The sequence below is a fragment of the Drosophila takahashii genome, chromosome 2L, assembly GCF_030179915.1.
Source record: "Drosophila takahashii strain IR98-3 E-12201 chromosome 2L, DtakHiC1v2, whole genome shotgun sequence".
Lineage (NCBI taxonomy): Eukaryota > Metazoa > Arthropoda > Insecta > Diptera > Drosophilidae > Drosophila > Drosophila takahashii.
The window spans coordinates 12,145,820-12,163,492 of record NC_091678.1 but is presented as its reverse complement, the minus strand read 5'-3'; the positions used below and the strand labels follow the sequence as shown (position 1 = coordinate 12,163,492).

Sequence of the window (17,673 nt, the reverse complement as noted above, 5' to 3'; positions counted from 1 at the left end):
TTGCGGGCAAATTTTTCAATGCGCATTGCATTTCATCTCTAAGCGAGATATGGGCACCAGGACGAGGACGCGAGTCCTTTTCAAGATGATAGGCGGGCAGAGCAAGCGAGATGGGGCTATGTGCAGAGGGAGACGGGGCATAGATGTCTGCTGTGTGTATGAATATTCATGCCTTGTTTATGCATATTTGCGTGTCAAGTGATGCCGCCTCCTTTCGTTTCCCTTCCTTTCCAATCCCTCGTCCTTCGTCCTGCGTGATTCCCATTTCTCTGCTCATTGCTCTTATTCAGCGGCCTCTTCTTCTTCTTCTCCTATATTCTGCACGTGCATCACGACGTATGCGCAATATTTCCGCTTATGCTTTTCGGTTTGCTTTTCAAGTTTGTTTACCATTGCACACGAGTTGGATCAAAAAGCGGGGAAAACTGCGGGGAAAGCGATACCCGAGCTGTGTGTGAAAAATTTTCTGTTTATGCTCACATTTCATTTGAACGTGAGTTTGTTTGTTTGCCAATTTGAAGTGCTAAAAAGTCGGTGGCTGAAGAGGGCCAAAGGGTTGACTGGACGGAGGGGAGACTTTGATTGCAATTTGTGCTGAGTGTGCGAAAAAGAAATGTCTGAAAGGAGGTTGCGCTTCTGCACTTTCAGCCTGGTAAATGGGCAATGCTTCGGAGAGAGGATTAAGGATGGGGACGTGATCCAAAATGGCGCGAATAATAGTAAAAATTACGATTTTAATGGAAAATAATGAATAATAGGACCAACAACATTTAATTGTTTTACCAACTCCTCAGGTAATAAAACCTTCAACTAAAAATTTGTTAAAAAAACATTTACAATTTTTAAAAACATTTAGCTAGCTAGCCACTGTCTCTTTCTGTCGATTTATTCATATATAATATTTTCTTCTCTGCCAACCCACTCGAAAGAAATATGTTCACATCAGTCTGATTTCCCCGGCGTGTCCATGACAATTGCCCAGTCAAAATGGGGCGTAACCGGGCATGTTGCACCGCGTCTTGGTCTTCAACTGCGAATTGGCCATGGCCCAGACGGAGATGATGATGATGATGATGGATACTCGATACTTGATACTCAGCCCGAACACGAGCAGAACAAAAGCTATATAGCGATGCCCTTGAGTGATCTATGCAAAGCAAAAGGCGGGGCTCAGGACCCGGGATCGGAGGATCGCTGGTGATCGTGGTTATGCGGTTGGTTACAGCCAAATGAAAGGTAGCCGTTGCCAGTAGCTCTCTGGTAGCCGACTAGTCATCAAAACTGGGAAATTAGCATAGACAGTTTCCAAGCCAGCCATTGCCAAAGTGCGTAGAAAATCATGAAAATGGCTACTGGAGTGGCCAACAAGCAAGAGCCAACAGCACGATGCAGATGAATATGCACACAGGAAAAACGTAGTGGTTGATTTAAAAGTTGTTTCATAATTAAAACTTATAATCTTAATAAAATGATTTTAGAATTTTTTATGTATGTTTGATTGAATATTTAAGTGTGCATTTTAATATAGGGGAGAGTGGGGGAATTTCGTCACAGGGGCAATTTCGTCACCTGCAATATCTCGGAATCCATAAGTCGTAAAAATATATAATTTTTTTGTTTTAGTCCTACAAGACGGCCAGACACAACCAATGCATTTGTTTTGCACAGAAGGCCAAGATAATTAAGCTATAATATTAAATGTGTTTTAACAGTTCAAAAGCTACATTTAGTTCTCGACGAAATTTTTTCTGTATGCCACAATTCAAAAGGAATAAGATACACGATTTTTTATATAATACACAGTGCTATAATGTGCATTTCTGCGTCAGTGATTTTTAACTTCGCGCCTAATTTCGCAAGAAAAATAATTATTTCTAAAAAAGTACGGTCTGGGGAAATTTCGCTAAGGGTAAATTCGCACCTATTTTAAATACATATTTTTATATTTGACGAGCTGGCTAACGAACAGACTACCAGCAGCAGCAACAAATATAGGACGTCAACAAAAATGGTACGCTTGATCAGTGTAGCATATTTTCAGGCGTTAAACTCCCTACATTTTTCAGGTGACGAAATTTCCCCAGTTGTGTGGTGATTTTACCCCCCTGTGTGGTGAGATTGCCCCAGTATATTGGTTTTACATTTTATTTTTTTATAAATCACCAAGCTAATTAAAAAAATAGGGGAATGTCACATTTTAAAGCTTGGTGCTAACCGCATTCAACAATAAAAATAGAAATATGATAACGTGTCTCAAGATGGACAAAAAATAGCTTTGAAAAAATGCTGACGAAATTCCCCCACTCTCCCCTACTAAAATATGAAAATTCAACTTAACACCAGATATCATTGTAAACATTCAAGGTTTCTTTGAAATTCGAATTGTTGTCATTTAAATAAGTACCTATATTATTTAGAACTACTGAACTACTGATTTATAGTTCAAGATACTACTCTTTTCTCTCCGTGCAAATGACTCGGCCTCAAAGCCAGCGGCATTAATTTCATACAATTAATGGAAATTATATGAAATTATGAGTGGAACATTGAAATTCCTTGTGAACATCACCCGGGACAACAACAATCCAGGCGAAATTCACTGCCCGCCTTCAAACGGAAAACTCATCGCCACTAACTTGGGTGGCAATTTCCATTTAGACACAAGACACAAGCGCAGGCCAAATGAAAGAAAATTAAATTTTTCACTGTCTTCTTAATTGAAACATTAGCCAAACATTTTAGCCATCCCCATTCCCATCCCCATACCCTGAGACTGCTCCACTCCTCTGTTCATTTACATTCAAATTAACTCGTAATGAAAACGAGTCGAGAAACTTTGACTTTGTCTGGTTGTTGTTTTCCGTGGGGGTTGTGGCATTTAATTAGTTGCTCTGATTGTTGCTTCTCCGTCGTCCTGTTATCGCTTTCCCCTGTTTTATTACTATTTGTTGGCCATTTCTTCTCGGCTTAGTCAGTTAAATTATCCACGCCCAAGGATCTCTGTTTGTTTTGACACTCGTTTGATGTTCGTTTGCTGCCATTTGATGGCAGTTACCTATTCGATTGAATGGATAATATAAACTGCGTTGTTTTCCACCCCTGACCTTTGGAAATACAGAGAAATAGAAAACAATGCCGTCATTGCAGTATATTTTGAATAGTTTTTTTATAAGGGTAAAATAAGTAGTAAGTTGTTGTGTTTCTAAAATAGAATATATAAAATAAATGTCTAAATATTTCTCCATATTGGATAGGTACACTCAAAATAAAATTAACCCTAAAGTCAAGGAAATCGCCCTATTTTTGTCTTCAAGACAAGCTCGCCCTAAATTTTAGGGTCACATTTTTCTATATTTTTGATTTTTTTTGACGTCATATTTCTAAATTTTAGGGTAATTTTACTAAATTTAAGGGCAAAAATTTCTAAAAATTAGGAAATTTTCCTAAAAAATAGAAATTAAAAGCAAAACAAAAAAACATGTTCAATCATGATTTTTTTTTGTATATACGTTTATATTATGTACTCCTCCCTATATACATATGTAGGCGTTGTGTGTCATGTATATTGTGAATGTTAAAGGTTATGTATTTATTATTATGTATTTGCGCTTGGATTTCTTATCTAACCAAAGCCAAATGTGGTTGTAAATGTAGACTACGGGACTGCGGAAGATTTGGAATGTAGAAATTATGATTAGTTAATATTTTATATTCATGAAAAAAACTTACAATTTTTACTTGTCCGTCGTGAGAATCGAACCCGGGTATCCCGCGCGAGGAGCGAACGGCCTACATACTGGGCCATTGTAGCACTTAAACTTGCTGTGGCAAACCGAGCATTGTATGTAAAGGGTGAAGCGGACAACACATTTGAATACTAATTGCATAATTTTGACCATTCGCGTTTTACTTATTTACATACGTATATACATATGTATATATTTATGCTAACGCAATTTATATTATGTGTAGTATATAGTAAATAGCTGAATATAAACCTAATTATTTTTAGTTTACCGCTTGCCATCAATAAAAAAAGGAATAAAAAAAGTAAAAAAATAAATAAAAAGAAAAAAAAATAAAACAAATAAAAAAAAATAAAATAACATAACATAAAAAAAAGAGGTTAAAAAATTTTGCTCTGGGACTCGAACCCGCGTCGATTCGATTGCTAACCAAGTGCTTTAACGGTCTGCGCCACGAGTACAGCCGGCCGGCAGCTGACAAGTTCTGGCATTGAACATTTTGGTGTGCCAGAGCATGTGAAAACAAATATTTCTATTTTTTAGAAAAAATTTCTACTTTTTAGAAAATGTTTCTATTATTTAGGGTTGGTTTCATTTTAGGGTTAGGGCACTAATTTTTAGAAAGGGTGTTGCCAAAATATTTTATTATTTTCGTTTGCCTTTCTATTTTTCAGAAAATAATTTCTAATTTTAAGGGCATTTTTTCTAGATTTTAGGGTGATTTTAGTTCATGGTAACCATTTTCTACATTTAAGAAAAACTTCCTGGATTTAAGGAAAACTTTCTTGACTTAAGAAAAATTTCCTTAGATTTAGAAATAACTTTCTTGTATTTAGAAAAAAGAAATTTTAATGGCGATTTTCTAAAATTTAGGGTTAAATTTATTTTGAGTGTAGGGAAATAAAAAGTAAATTAATATTTTATTTACTTCTGTCTTTTTCCGAAAGCCTTATTAATTTTTGATGAAATTTCAGGGTTGTCATTGATACATCTCTAGATTGCACTTGCCACAACCCGTTCCCACCCACTCCCCAGGAAAAACCACACCTTACAACCCCCAGCCCTTCGCTTTTTCCCATCACCAATTTCTCGGGGCGCAATGTTGCCGTGGCAAAAAGAAAACAAGAAAACAGCAACACGTGCCCCTTTTAATTAAAATAAATAAATAGGCGCAAACACATAAATAAACAGAACACCGAGCTATAGAATGGAACTACAATACCAAATAGAGATTGTTTCTCTGTCAAAAATTTTCTCTATTGAGCCTTCTGTAGTATTCAATTTCATGCATTTATTTGTAAGAGCGGGTTGTGCCCCGGGATATAAAAGGAGTTTCGTTGCTCGGGAAGGGGTGAGTTCTACCCCCATCATCTATATAAGAAACTCACGATTTGGGGCGCCTTGAGCTATGTTATGACTTTTTTCTGCTCTGTTTTCTTTGTGAAACGTGCGCATTTGAATTTGAGCCGAATTATTATTTAGTCGCGGCGAGACGCAAAACGTTTCTCGGAATAAAACATTTCCAACAACTTAATTTTTGTATACCGCAATTTGCATGTGGAATAAATCAAATGTAAGGCATAAACGCATAAAAGACTCGAGAACACCCCCCAAAAATAGCACAGACATGAGTTATGGTTTAAGGTGGAGCAGCAGCAGGAACAAGGAACAGTAGCCATTGTCTGGCCAGGATTATGACCATTTATTTGCCTGTCCGTCCTGAAAATGGTAAATACTCTTGTGGCAGTGGTGGTGGGGCGAAAGTTTCGGCCTAAGGCGATTTTCCTCGGCACAAGAAATCAAAATCAATGAAGATTTCACCGCACAATGGAGCGGTATTAACAGAAAGAGTTGGAGTAACCTGCACCAGTTTGGTTTCCACTTTCTGAGGATTTCTGGGGACGAGTCCTTGGCTTCCTGAACTTTGCTGCTGCCCTTTCATGGATTATGCATCGCTTAGCTCGAGCAAAACTTTTCAACCAACTCAAATTATTTATTACTAATTGAAGGAGCAGCATTGGCAAATGGAAGAATGACTTCTACTTGGCTTTTTAATTTGATTATTTTTCGAAGAACATTTTCCACCGACCCGACTTCAATTTGTCAAAGTTAATTAAACCGAGTTAAGAACTTTATTGAGCATTTCCTGCTCGCAACAAATGAAAACCAATCAAATTTAATGCGAACTTAGCTCGGTGGCAGAGGGAGGAGAACTGAAATATCTCTGGTGCAGCCATTGGGCAAGACATAATAATAATTTATGTTATGGCAGCGCCAGAAGATCTGCAACCGATATATTGTATGTATGATCCATGCCCACCGACATTTTATATATACCCTATATCTAAAGCGGGTTAAACATTTTAACGAACGTTTTAAAAATATTGCAGTTTATTTAGAATGCGTTGAATGAATGCGTTATTGAATGAAATAGATAAATGTATAATTATTATAAAGAATATTTTGTTAAGCAAAAAATATGTATTGTATTTTTTGTATTACTTAACTTTTAATTTAAACGCCTTTTTTTACATGCTGTAGATAACTTTTATTTAAAATCTTTCAGCCCCAATCTGCAATTTAAATATTATACTAATTTTTTCATTCACTTCAGGGTATTCATTCTTCATTTTTCTTACCGTCCCAACTTCTTAATATTTTTCATATAAATGCACAAGTTTTTGATTGATTCAATCAAAACGAAGCAAAACGCAAACGGCGATCAAGAAGTGGACTTGAAGCTAAAGCCAACGCCAAGTTGGAGGCATCAGGTTTTCTGCATGCCTGTCACGTAATTTATTGATTTAGCTCTTGGGAATACGAGAGACTGTTCGTGGATCGTGAAAAATGAAATGTTTGCCACTGCCAGCAGCAGAAGCAGCAGCTAAAAAAAGAACACTGTTCTTTAGTTCTAGACTAAGTTCTTAAATAAAAATTAAATTCAAATTATTAAGAATAAATTCAATAGGAAAAATAATATTATTTATTTACAATTTTCTTTTCAAATAGCATTGTATTAAATTGAACTCAAAGAACCGAAATTACATCAATATTTGTGGAGGTTTTTTCTGAAGACTTTATGCGTCTGATTTTTCCCTAAATATTTCTTTATATTTTAAGTTTCACCATAAGTTTGCAGTTCTTATTTAAATTGAAATAAATAAAAAAATTCTCTGTGTGCACATGAGCAGACTGTGCAAACTGGCATGATGGCTGACCGAACTGGACTGGGGCTGATTGGTTGTCGATCGATTTGGCTGCCGGCCAGACAAATTCAAATGCATTGGCCCCGATCTGTGAATGCAACTGCTCCGGGAGGCAGGAGGAGGACCGATCGCTGAGGGGGGTGCGGGGATCGAAGGCACTTACGCATGTACGCCTCAAACGATACACAAAACTTGATCATCGGCGGCCACAGCGATCATCGATCAACAGACAGACAGACTTCCCATCCCATTCGATTCCATCCCATCCTATACCATACCATCCTGGGTCTCTGAGATAATGGCCGGCTTGCCATTTTGCATTTTTGCATTTGTAATGAAACTGAAAACCAGAATGAATTGTAATTTGTTCGGAATCGAGCAGAAGCAGCCAGTCCGAGTCCCAGTTTTGAGCATAAGATATAAGATCAACAGCATGCCAGACTGAAATTGCACTTCAGGATGTTTAAAGTGGTTGGGGATAAGGTTGAGGTTGAGGACGAGGTGGAAAGAGTCCGATAGGAATAAACTTGGGTATGAGTTACAGTGGGTTGAAATTTACAAGTATAGAACTGAGAAACTTTTCAGAACATTTTTTTTAAACGCCTCTTTAAATAAGAAAAAAATTCTAATTTGATTTTCGTTTAAATTTATCAAAAAAATCTCTAATAATGCTTATTTGCACACAAAAAAAAACTTGGTAAAATCAACTGTAATAATTGTCAAACAGGCCCCAACCAGCAAAATTGTCAATTCTACTAAGTAAATAGTCATTTCACAACAACAAAATACACACAATTAGCAAAGACACAAACCCAAAGCAAAAACAAAATACACGTAACTATTTTAATAGTTACGTAACTATCTTTGTTGGTCAATTTTACCAAGCAAATTTTTTTGTGTGTGCTTAAGAAAGTAACTTAGTTTTTCCTTGCACATTCAATTAATTGTAAATATTATTCATTTTAATACCATACCATTTAAATACCTTTTTTTCACCATTATCGAAATTATTTCTCAATCTTATGTAACTAAGTGATTTTTTGCCAATACACTTTCCTACAATGCCCAAACCACTGTGCAATTTTTTGCAGTCTTTCCCAGATCGCTTCCATTCGCTTCTTCATCTTTGGACTGCGATTCGTATGCAAAATCGCGCATTTTCAACTGTTATCAGACCCACTCTTTTGGATTCTGGCCGCTGCATTTACATACAGATCATCTCACACTCCCCAAAAACCCCCTGAGTTCTCGAAAACTAAAAGAAAAAACAAAACTCCTCCGAAGGCAACGCAAATGGCTATTTAAGTCATTTTGTTTGCAGTTTTTTTTTTTGCTGCGTACGATGTTTTTGAGTTTTGAGTTGCAAGGCGAATTCAAAATGGTTTAATATTATGCACAAATCGGGCGAGTTGCGTAGTAAATTATGGGCCATTAAGCGAACAGGTAAAGCGAAAAGCGAGAAAGTCTGCGAGGGGTTTACCTGGGTAATCAAATTTGTGTGCAAAAATGGCAGCCGGCCTCTGGGTGTAAAATGGGGGGCGGTGTCTTTGGCTAGAAGGAAAACGCAGCAGCTTCCAGGGAAATGCGTGCTACCTGTAGGAAATCCAGACCGAAAGAGAAAGATATATGATTGTAAAGTAGCGATGCTGCTGCCTTTGGGTGCAGCTGTTGTATCGTAAACTAAACTAATTATAAAAAATCCTCTGCCTTTGCCTTACAGCGATCAGTCTGCTCGGAAGTTTAGCCTCAGGATGTGGTTGCTACTGCCTTTGCTGGCCTTAATTTCGCCCTCGTGGCAGGAGAATGCCACAGTGATCAACAATAGTTATGTGACCAAGGCAGGCTGCGAGGCCCTGGTCAAGGAGCCGAATCTCTGCGAGTGCCAGGATCAGGAGATCAAGTGCGAAAACCTCCAGTTGCACAGTGATAATCAGCAGCTATATGGTATTGGATGCAGCATCTTCGATGCCAGAGGATACGGGTATATTCCGCCTCTTCAAGTGGGCAACATTGGATCCCTGATCGTACAGAACTGCGCCATACCAAATGCCCAGAGTATCAAGTACCTTCTCAGCAAACTGGGTGTTAGCAACTACACCGAACTGGAGATCTTCAACTATTTCGATCCCAAGAAAACCGATCGCGGAGAGGTTCTGCAGCAGCATTACACAGATCATGAGGGTCTTAAAAAAATCTCTATCATTGGCTTCAAGTCCACGTTGCCGGAGAATTTTCTGGAAAACCTGCCGGCCCTCAAACAACTCTCTCTAAAAGGAAGCAGCGATTTGCCCGGCACAATTCTGCATAATCTAAAGAACCTAACACATCTGGAAATTGTGGTCAAAAATCTGGGCAAAGTATCCGGGGATATATTCGCCAAGCAGTCGAAACTAAAGCACCTGATGATCGATTGCGACGCCAAGAATAGCAGTGTGGAAATGTCTGCCTTTGGACCGCAGGAACTTTGGCACATGACCGATCTTCAGTCGATCGAGCTGTTCAACTGCGGCGACAATGTGCCCACCGAGTTGTTCTGGATGTCCGAACAGTTGGCCTACATTGGTATCAGAAGTAACATCAGTTACCTAAGCAAGGACTTCTTCAAGGTGCAGAAGAAACTACTCACCCTGAGATTGGAGAGGAACAATATTGCCCGGCTGCCCGATCAGCTGTTTCGTAACACTCCACTGCTTTTGGAAATACACTTGGCATTCAACAACTTGGATCGCATTCAGAGGTGAGTTAAAATCTTTATTAAATATTTAATAATCATGTTTTGACAAAGAAAGAACAATAAGAGCACATCGTTCTTAAACTGAGAATAAATATCTTAAATACCGCCAATTCAACTTGATTCAAGCATACTAACAAAATTATCAACTCAGACGAAAACGTCACAATTCTCTCTGTGTAACTATTTTATTTTCTTATGCTAAATTAAATTATTACTAGTTTTGTTAGACTTTTTTATAAAATAATAAATAAAATCCCAACCAAAATTACCCTTTTAGCGGTCTCTTTGACAAGTTAAAGAACCTACAGGTGCTGAATTTGGAGCACAATCCGATAACCACAATCGCCCTAAATGCCTTCACCCCCATACCAACTGCCCATATTTACGTGGGCAAACTCTTTAAGGCGGCCAAAAATAATGCCGACTGGGCTCGATCCACAAATGCCACCATCTGCGAGGAGGAGTATATCTACGGGGTGTGCATCTACTGCAAGCGAGATGAGTATCTGGACCATTTCGCCGACTCGGAGAACTGCAACAAGCCGACTCCGAAGGCCAAGGATGTGCTGGCCAAAAAGGCCTACGAGAATAAACTGAAGGCCATGCCCACACACTCTTGGAAAAAGGCGAAGGAATGTAAGTAATCCGAAGATACAACTTTTATCCTCATTCCAGTGATTTTTGCAAATAATTTATATTAAATTTGACATGCGACTTCCCTTTGCCAAATTGAAAACGAAATAAAAAGCAGAAGAAAGCGCATGAAATACAAACAATATTAATATTTGTAGCTCGCTTTCAACGCCGCCGATGATAAGGAAAGGAAGAAAAGTTTGTAGGTTGGTGCGAAGTCAACAAAACATTTTTATATATAAATCATAAAGGAAAACAATTTATCTTTTGATTTGTAGCCAAGGGGTGGGTCGCTACGAAAATGAAAGAAAACTTTTTCGCAGGGAGCAACATGTCAAATGTAATAAGGCCTAATGTTCTCTTCCTTTACTTTTCCCGTTTTTCGGAGGGCTGGAATGGATTGCAAGTGAAAGTCGGATGAGGAAAACCAAGTGAATTATGCGGGTTGCGAGGGGGAAAGCGAAAAACATTTCAGATTGCTATCATTTATGATAAAGAAAAAAATCAAAAAAAAATCCAGTGACTGACGGAAGCAACAGGGAAGTAACAGAAAGTCATGAGCAAATGTTTCAGTGTTATGCAAATTACATCTGACATTTCTTATTGTTGATCTAACATGTAACTTGGGATAGGGGAGAGGGGGTCCCACTGAGCCGACAACTCATAAATGTCAAGGATATCACATGTTGAACTCTGTGGGTCGCCAGCGATGAAAGTAGATTGAACAGCAATCAAATGTAAATTTCTATAAATGGAAAAGGAGTCCTTTGGGGTGGCATAAGGACCTCTAAGCGATCTAAATGGGTGCTTAAAATAATCCAATTGAAATGTTTCCTATCTCAATAAGGGGAACGCGAATGGAGTTTTTCATATTTTGATATTTAAGAATATGTTTAAGGACTTTAAGTTTATCTTAGTTCTGTAACTCCCTTTCTCAGTTGTCACCCATTTTAAAACCCTAATGGGTGGCACTTTGGGATCGGGTTCCCTTACTATGTATATTTTTTACACTTTTCTGAACTCACTTTGATGCGCTTTAATGCAGGCCATAACTCATGGGCTCACTTACTCAGTCAGTCGTCGGCGGGCTTCTAATCTCAATTTGCTGTTTGAGTTGCCACTAATAAAACGCACGACAAACTGACACCACTGGAATCGAATCGAAGTGAACCGAACCACTGGCCACTTTGGACGCCACCGAACTCCAAAACGACAACGGCGATCCACATGCATTTGTGCTGCCGTTGATACACGACATTGGATTTGGGTTTCTTTATGGGTTCCTTCTTTTTTTTTTGGCTTTCTGTGTTTCCGATAGACATAATTTGTCGGGCATGAGGTGACACTGACATATGCCGAGGGTCTAAAATAGCAGGACTATTGACGTTCTAGAGATGGGATTTTTTTCTGAGGTGGAATTTATATTTATATTTTTGTAATTTAAATTTCTAAATGATTTTTTTAAATTTTTACTTTGAAAACATTAAAATTTCATATAAAATGCCTATAATAAATTTTAATTATACAAAGTAAATATTAAGGTATACCATTTTCTTATTAAATCTTTTTCCTTAACGCCTGGCTTATTAATGGAGCCCCCAAACATTTCTTACAGCATCCACTAGCCAAACTAATTTACTCAATATTTTTTCACACTACTCTAGAATAGCGTACAACCAGAGCCGTTGTAAAGGAGGTATTTCAAAATCTAAAAAAAAATCTAAATAAATGATAGTACAGTGGATTTAAAGCATATATAAGAGGTATTTAGCTTCGTACCCTCCTTGAAATTATTCAACGAGTACACCACTGTCCCTTAACTGACCAGCGACAACAACTGGACAGCCACTTGGCCCCAGACTGCGACTGGCTCTCCACAAATGCAGCTTTTGTACTACTCGTATCTGGCGGATACATTTCAAAGCAATGCCAACTGGCCTGCGTTTATCGCCTGGTAGCTCAGCGAACTCAGACTCCCCGAGAGTGTGGGGCCAGAAAACAAACAGGGGGAAAAGAGTGAGGACCGTATGCGAAATTTATGGGCATCAACGTTCGGTTTGAAGCGGGATTGGGATCCCGATCCCGAAAAACCTGGACTGCGGACCCGCGCCGACTAGCTCCAGTGGCTGGCTTGGCATTTGTAATGCCTAAATGCTTTGGCGAATTGATTTTTGGTGTAAACGATGTGCAATTTTAATGGATTGTGCTGCCAGATAAGAGCCAAAGGAGTCGGGGATACTCCGTATATCCGTGCTTATAGAGAGGGGACCCAGCGCAACTTGGATGATCCCATACGAGCCGTGGCTTGTCGTGTGTCGTTTAATTGAATTTGTTTTGATTAGTTGCCCGATGTGTGTGCGGGCATTTTGCAAATGCAGCTTAAAGTGTTCTCCTCCCGGAGTATTAAACCCACAAAACAAGGGCATACCAACAAGGAGAGAGCAGGGTATAAAAAACCTTTGGGCCTTCAAGGCATCCCAGCTAAATTGACATTGTTCATAGTCATAACATGACGGAAAAATGTCAATTTAAATATTTGCAAATATTTTAACAAGGCATGTGGCCCGGCAGCGCTAATTTCGCATGTGCGAAATAAAAATTTTGCACATTTTTTGCGCCAAAAAATAAAAGAGAGCCCGAAAAAGGTGCAACAACTTTTTTAATTAATTAAGGGAATGATAACGAGAGCGCCAGGGGGCCAAAGAAAATATTATGCAAAAATTGTGAGTCAAGAGAATGCGAAAAATGTTTGGGTTGGAAAAGGTTAACACGACGCGGTAGAAGGTTTAAAAAGTTGTAGGAAATATAAGCTTCGTTGAAAATTCCTTTTTGAAACATTTATAATATTAAATAACACAGGTCAACAAAATGGACTTTATTAAAAGGTGCAGGCCTATTGGCCTTAAAACATGTTAATATAGACGTATATAAGCATATCTGCATACTTAGATTTCGCGTTTAACGGGTGGTATTTGGGCAATGGCGGTTTGAAAAAAATAGCAACATTTAATTTTTTGATTTAAGATATCTTCAAGGGTCTGTGCTCAGTTGTAATAATACCAATGCCAAAAAATTGCTTAGATGCCCTTCTACATTATTGCACTTAAGGTTCCATCATAATGTGAGTCAATCACAGCCTATGAGCCATTGAAGTAATTTGTTCACCTCTATTCCCAACCAACTTGATGCGGTGAACACGCTTAAAAAAATACAAGGAAAAATATATGCCCTAAAATATTTTACAGGCATCTAGAGGCGTCTTTCACCGAATTTTTAAGACAAATAAGACCATTGTACGTCGAAGGATGGAATTTATAGAATTTTTTCCGTAAGAACTTAAAAAGTAACAACTATTTTTAAATCTCATTTTACATAAATATCTGACACATTCGTAAAAATTTGCCTTTCAATTTGGTTAGCAGTAGGCGCCGAACATAGACAAATTATATTTTTAAGGGGTTAATATGCCTTAAAAAAAATCCCCACCACAATTTTAAGGCGACGCCACTGTTATCTTTAAAAAGCCTACTGTGTAAAATCACGACAAACTCGTTACGTAAGAGTGACTCTAAAATACTTGTTACTTTTCCCATTCTTACGGAAAAAATTCTATAAATTCCATTTTTCGAAGTACAATAGTGGGATTTATCTCAAAAATTCGGGAAAAGACGCCTCTAGATGCATGTAAAATATTTTAGGGCACATATTTTTCCTTGTATTTGTTTAAGCCTGTTCACCGCATCAAGTTGGTTGTAAATAGAGGTGAACAAATTACTTCAATGGCTCATAGGCTTTTATTAACTCAAATAATGATGGAACCTTAAATGCAATTATGTAGAAGGGCATCTAAGCAATTTTTTGGCATAGGTTTTATTACAACTGAGCACAGACCCTCGAAGATATCTTAAATGAAAATATAAAATGTTGCTACTTTTTTCAAACCGCGTTTGCACAAATACCACCCGTTAATCTCGAAAACTAAGTATGCAGATATGCTTATATCCGTCTATATTAACACAATTTAATGCCCATAGGGCTGCACCAAAAACACTGTTGGCCTGTGTAATATTTAATTAAAAAAATTTATTTATTATTATAAAAAGTTAAAAAAAAAACATTAAATAAAAATTATATTAAATTAAACAAAGCTATAAGTGAAATGTCTAAACGTGCTTTAAAATTCTTTAAGCTTCTGTAAATAAGTAAAAGTATTATTTCGATTTTCTGTGCATATTTACCACAACCGTAATTGGCTTTAGGAAAAATCCCATTTAAGCCCCTGCATTTCAAATTTCAGTGCCTGGACTTTTCCTTCGGATTTTCAATGACCCCACACCTGAGGCAAATCGAATTCCGAGCTCCATTCACAAGTCAATTAGACAGTGAGAAACCAAACACAGAATGGCATACAGTCCCCTGGGGGGTCAATTCGCAATCTCCATTTGAATGACAGGCGGCAGTGCAGTTAACTTGTTGATTTTGCACCACAGAAAGGGGGTCAAGTGGGGGGGTTAAGGTAAGGTTAAGTCCCAGCCGGAAATCTCGGTAGAATTTCAATTGTTTATGTGTAAAAGTCAATTTGTGAGGCGAAACTCGAGAGTCGTAGGCAATTTGTGTTGGGAGCCTGATTAGAATAAGATTGACAGCTAAGCTGGTGGAGTGGGTGAGAATGGGAAATGGGACTCGGAGCTAAACAATGGGGATATCCTTGTGTCCTCGTATCAGGCACTTGCACTTCCACTTGCACTGGGGCAATGCACTTGGCTTGTGGTTTTTCGAATTTAATTGAATTTAATTGATTCGGTTTAGGAACTTGGGGGAGTCTGTGTGCGCTCACATTTTCGGGGTGGCTTTCAATCGGGAATTATACGGCGGCTGGACTAGGGGATACTTTAAAGTTGGACTTCACTTTGGACCCCGTTAAATGTTGCATGACTTCCAGAGGCTCGCAGTTTGGTAGCAGTGAAAAATTGCAGCTGTCAGCGTTGGCCAGAAAAATGATTTGTTGATTTTGTTTCTGGGTTTGAGGAGCTCGTGGGGTTGCATAAATCATAAAACGCTTTACATATTGCATACATATTGGATGGCAGCTCGCAGCTCGTACTTGCTACACGTATGCAATTAAACTTAATATAAATGTCTGGTAATTATTGTGTCTGGCTTGCATGAGCTGCAGCGACTTTAACTTATGTATAATTGACTCACTCAACAAGCTTACCGAAAACGTATATAAATTAATAATCTTTCACTTCGCAGATCCCGAGAAGGAAGAACAACTCTAGGGGCTCCGAACGCTTCACTGGGATTTTACGCATCAGTACTAACTAGTATGTGGATTTATGAATGGTTTATATCTACAACTATAATGAGATTAAAATAAACTGAAATTAGAGTAAGCAAAGAGAGCAAGGTGTTTAATCTTTCTTAATGTTTCGACTTTTATGCAATTTTGACTTTTGTTCAATTTCAATTAATTCTTATAATGCAGATCTTTCAATAAGTTTGAACTATTTTTTAAAAGGTTTTAAATAAAAGAATAAACGTATATGAATCTGACTTTTTATTTTAAATAAACACCTTCGATTACGGTTCAAAGTAGACCATTTGGAGAACTTTAATTTATATAAACAAAAATATTAGACAAACAAAACAAAATAATTTTAATAATAAATGTCGCAGATACTTTAAAATAAATTAATCTTCTAGAATTTCAGACATCCATTTGTATTCCTAATAATACCAGTGTAACTATCAAATAACTCCCCAAACATCAGTGAATATCTCCCTGCAATCACAGCTATTAGCCCTGCAGAAAACCAAACGACACACAATAGCATTCCATTTGCTCCATAGTCAGGATGGCAGGAGTATGGAACTAATATTTGCCAAAAATGCCAAAACAGAACGACTGGCATAAAAATCACAATAAAACAAAACAAAACAGAGCAGGAACAACAGGATCCTGGAACCCGAAGGCGAAAGGCGACTATTGTACACATGTGTAGCTTTGGCTTTCGAAATGGTTAGATGGGTGGGTGTGAAAGGACAGGGGAGATATATAGCTGGTCGAGAGTCCTGAAAGCTTTCTTCTCCCATATCGCGCCTTTTGTGTGCGATGTGTGTTTACATGGTGATTTTTTGTTGGCACGCGATATCCTTTTTGCTGGCTGTTTACCCACACCCCGATTTTATTTCCCCCCGTGTTTGCTCCTTTCGGGCTGTCTGTCATAAGTGAAACTATGAAATGGCTGGCAAACATTCAACTATTGTTTGCATTAGATGGTCCTTTTCAGCTTTTCGGTTTGCGTTTGCTCAAATGCTCCGCATAATTGTTGCCGCCGGAATTGTCCATCTAACAATGGGAAATCATCGAACAACACAGGCGGGAATAACAACATTTGTCCTAAGTTATTTATTTCGATTTATGACCAAGTCGCTAAGGCAATATAGTTAATTAGGGGGTTAATCGAAATAGTACGCGCGGAATATCGACATAATAAAATTATCTTAAATAATAAAACAATGCCGAACACTTTTTTTTGTAGAAATGGAATATTTTATATGCCAGTTTTGAAACTTGTGTATTTTAATAAAAATCTGGATAAGTAAGATTTTAATTCCTGATTAAGAAAATATCTAATTTAAACTTGTAATATATTTATAATATGACTTCTAACTTTGTTTAATTTAAACTTGTAAACTTTTGTATTATAGGAATTTTGAAAATGTATATTTTCTTTTTACTACTTTAAATAGCTTTTTCTCTTTCTGTCTTAAATGTAATAAGTCCCTTGCCCATTTTTCAGTTTATTTCATTCTTTGAGTGCTGGCTGCACCTGAAGGGCAGTGGAGTATTGCAATTGCAGGCGGTGTCCTCGTTCTCTGTCGGTGTCATGTCTTCATTGCTGGATGCAAACAGCCACGGCAAACAACGAAACAACCAAACAACCGAACAACCAGCTGCTGTAAATTTATGCACGCACATGCAGCTGGCTGCATTTTTTGCAAGGCCTTACTGTTGCACGTTGCCGCCTTTTTGGGGCGTTTTTCCGCAATGTTGCGAATGTTGCAGGTGCAACGGAACACCAACAGCACGTGGCATGTGCAACAATGATGTCAAACAAAATATGCAGTTGCAGATCTAAAGTGAAGTGGGTTCGCGGGGTGCCCCAACAGATACATTTCAGCCTTGATTGGGTTGTCACCACACGCGTTGTCGCCGGGCCCAAATGAAAAACTTCAAATGGATGTCGGTGGCATTTTTTTGTAGCTCAGGAATCCAATGAATATGTTTGACTTGATAAAAAGTTGTTTAGTGTTTTGTTGCTGGATGGAATATTCTTAAAATGTCCAA

At 38.0% G+C, this 17,673-nt stretch overlaps 1 protein-coding gene across 1 annotated transcript in view; it reads left to right on the top strand.

The window, feature by feature from the left end:
• Positions 1-15,779, top strand: part of LOC108068798 (phospholipase A2 inhibitor beta) — a 61,349-nt gene extending 45,570 nt beyond the window's left edge. Inside the window, exons 2-4 of the mRNA XM_017158585.3 lie at positions 8,673-9,689; positions 9,964-10,322; positions 15,576-15,779. Coding sequence (XP_017014074.1) covers positions 8,704-9,689; positions 9,964-10,322; positions 15,576-15,601 — 1,371 coding nt within the window. The 5' untranslated portion in view covers positions 8,673-8,703 and the 3' untranslated portion in view covers positions 15,602-15,779. The remainder of the gene's footprint in view (positions 1-8,672; positions 9,690-9,963; positions 10,323-15,575) is intronic.
• The last annotated feature ends 1,894 nt before the right edge of the window (positions 15,780-17,673 follow it).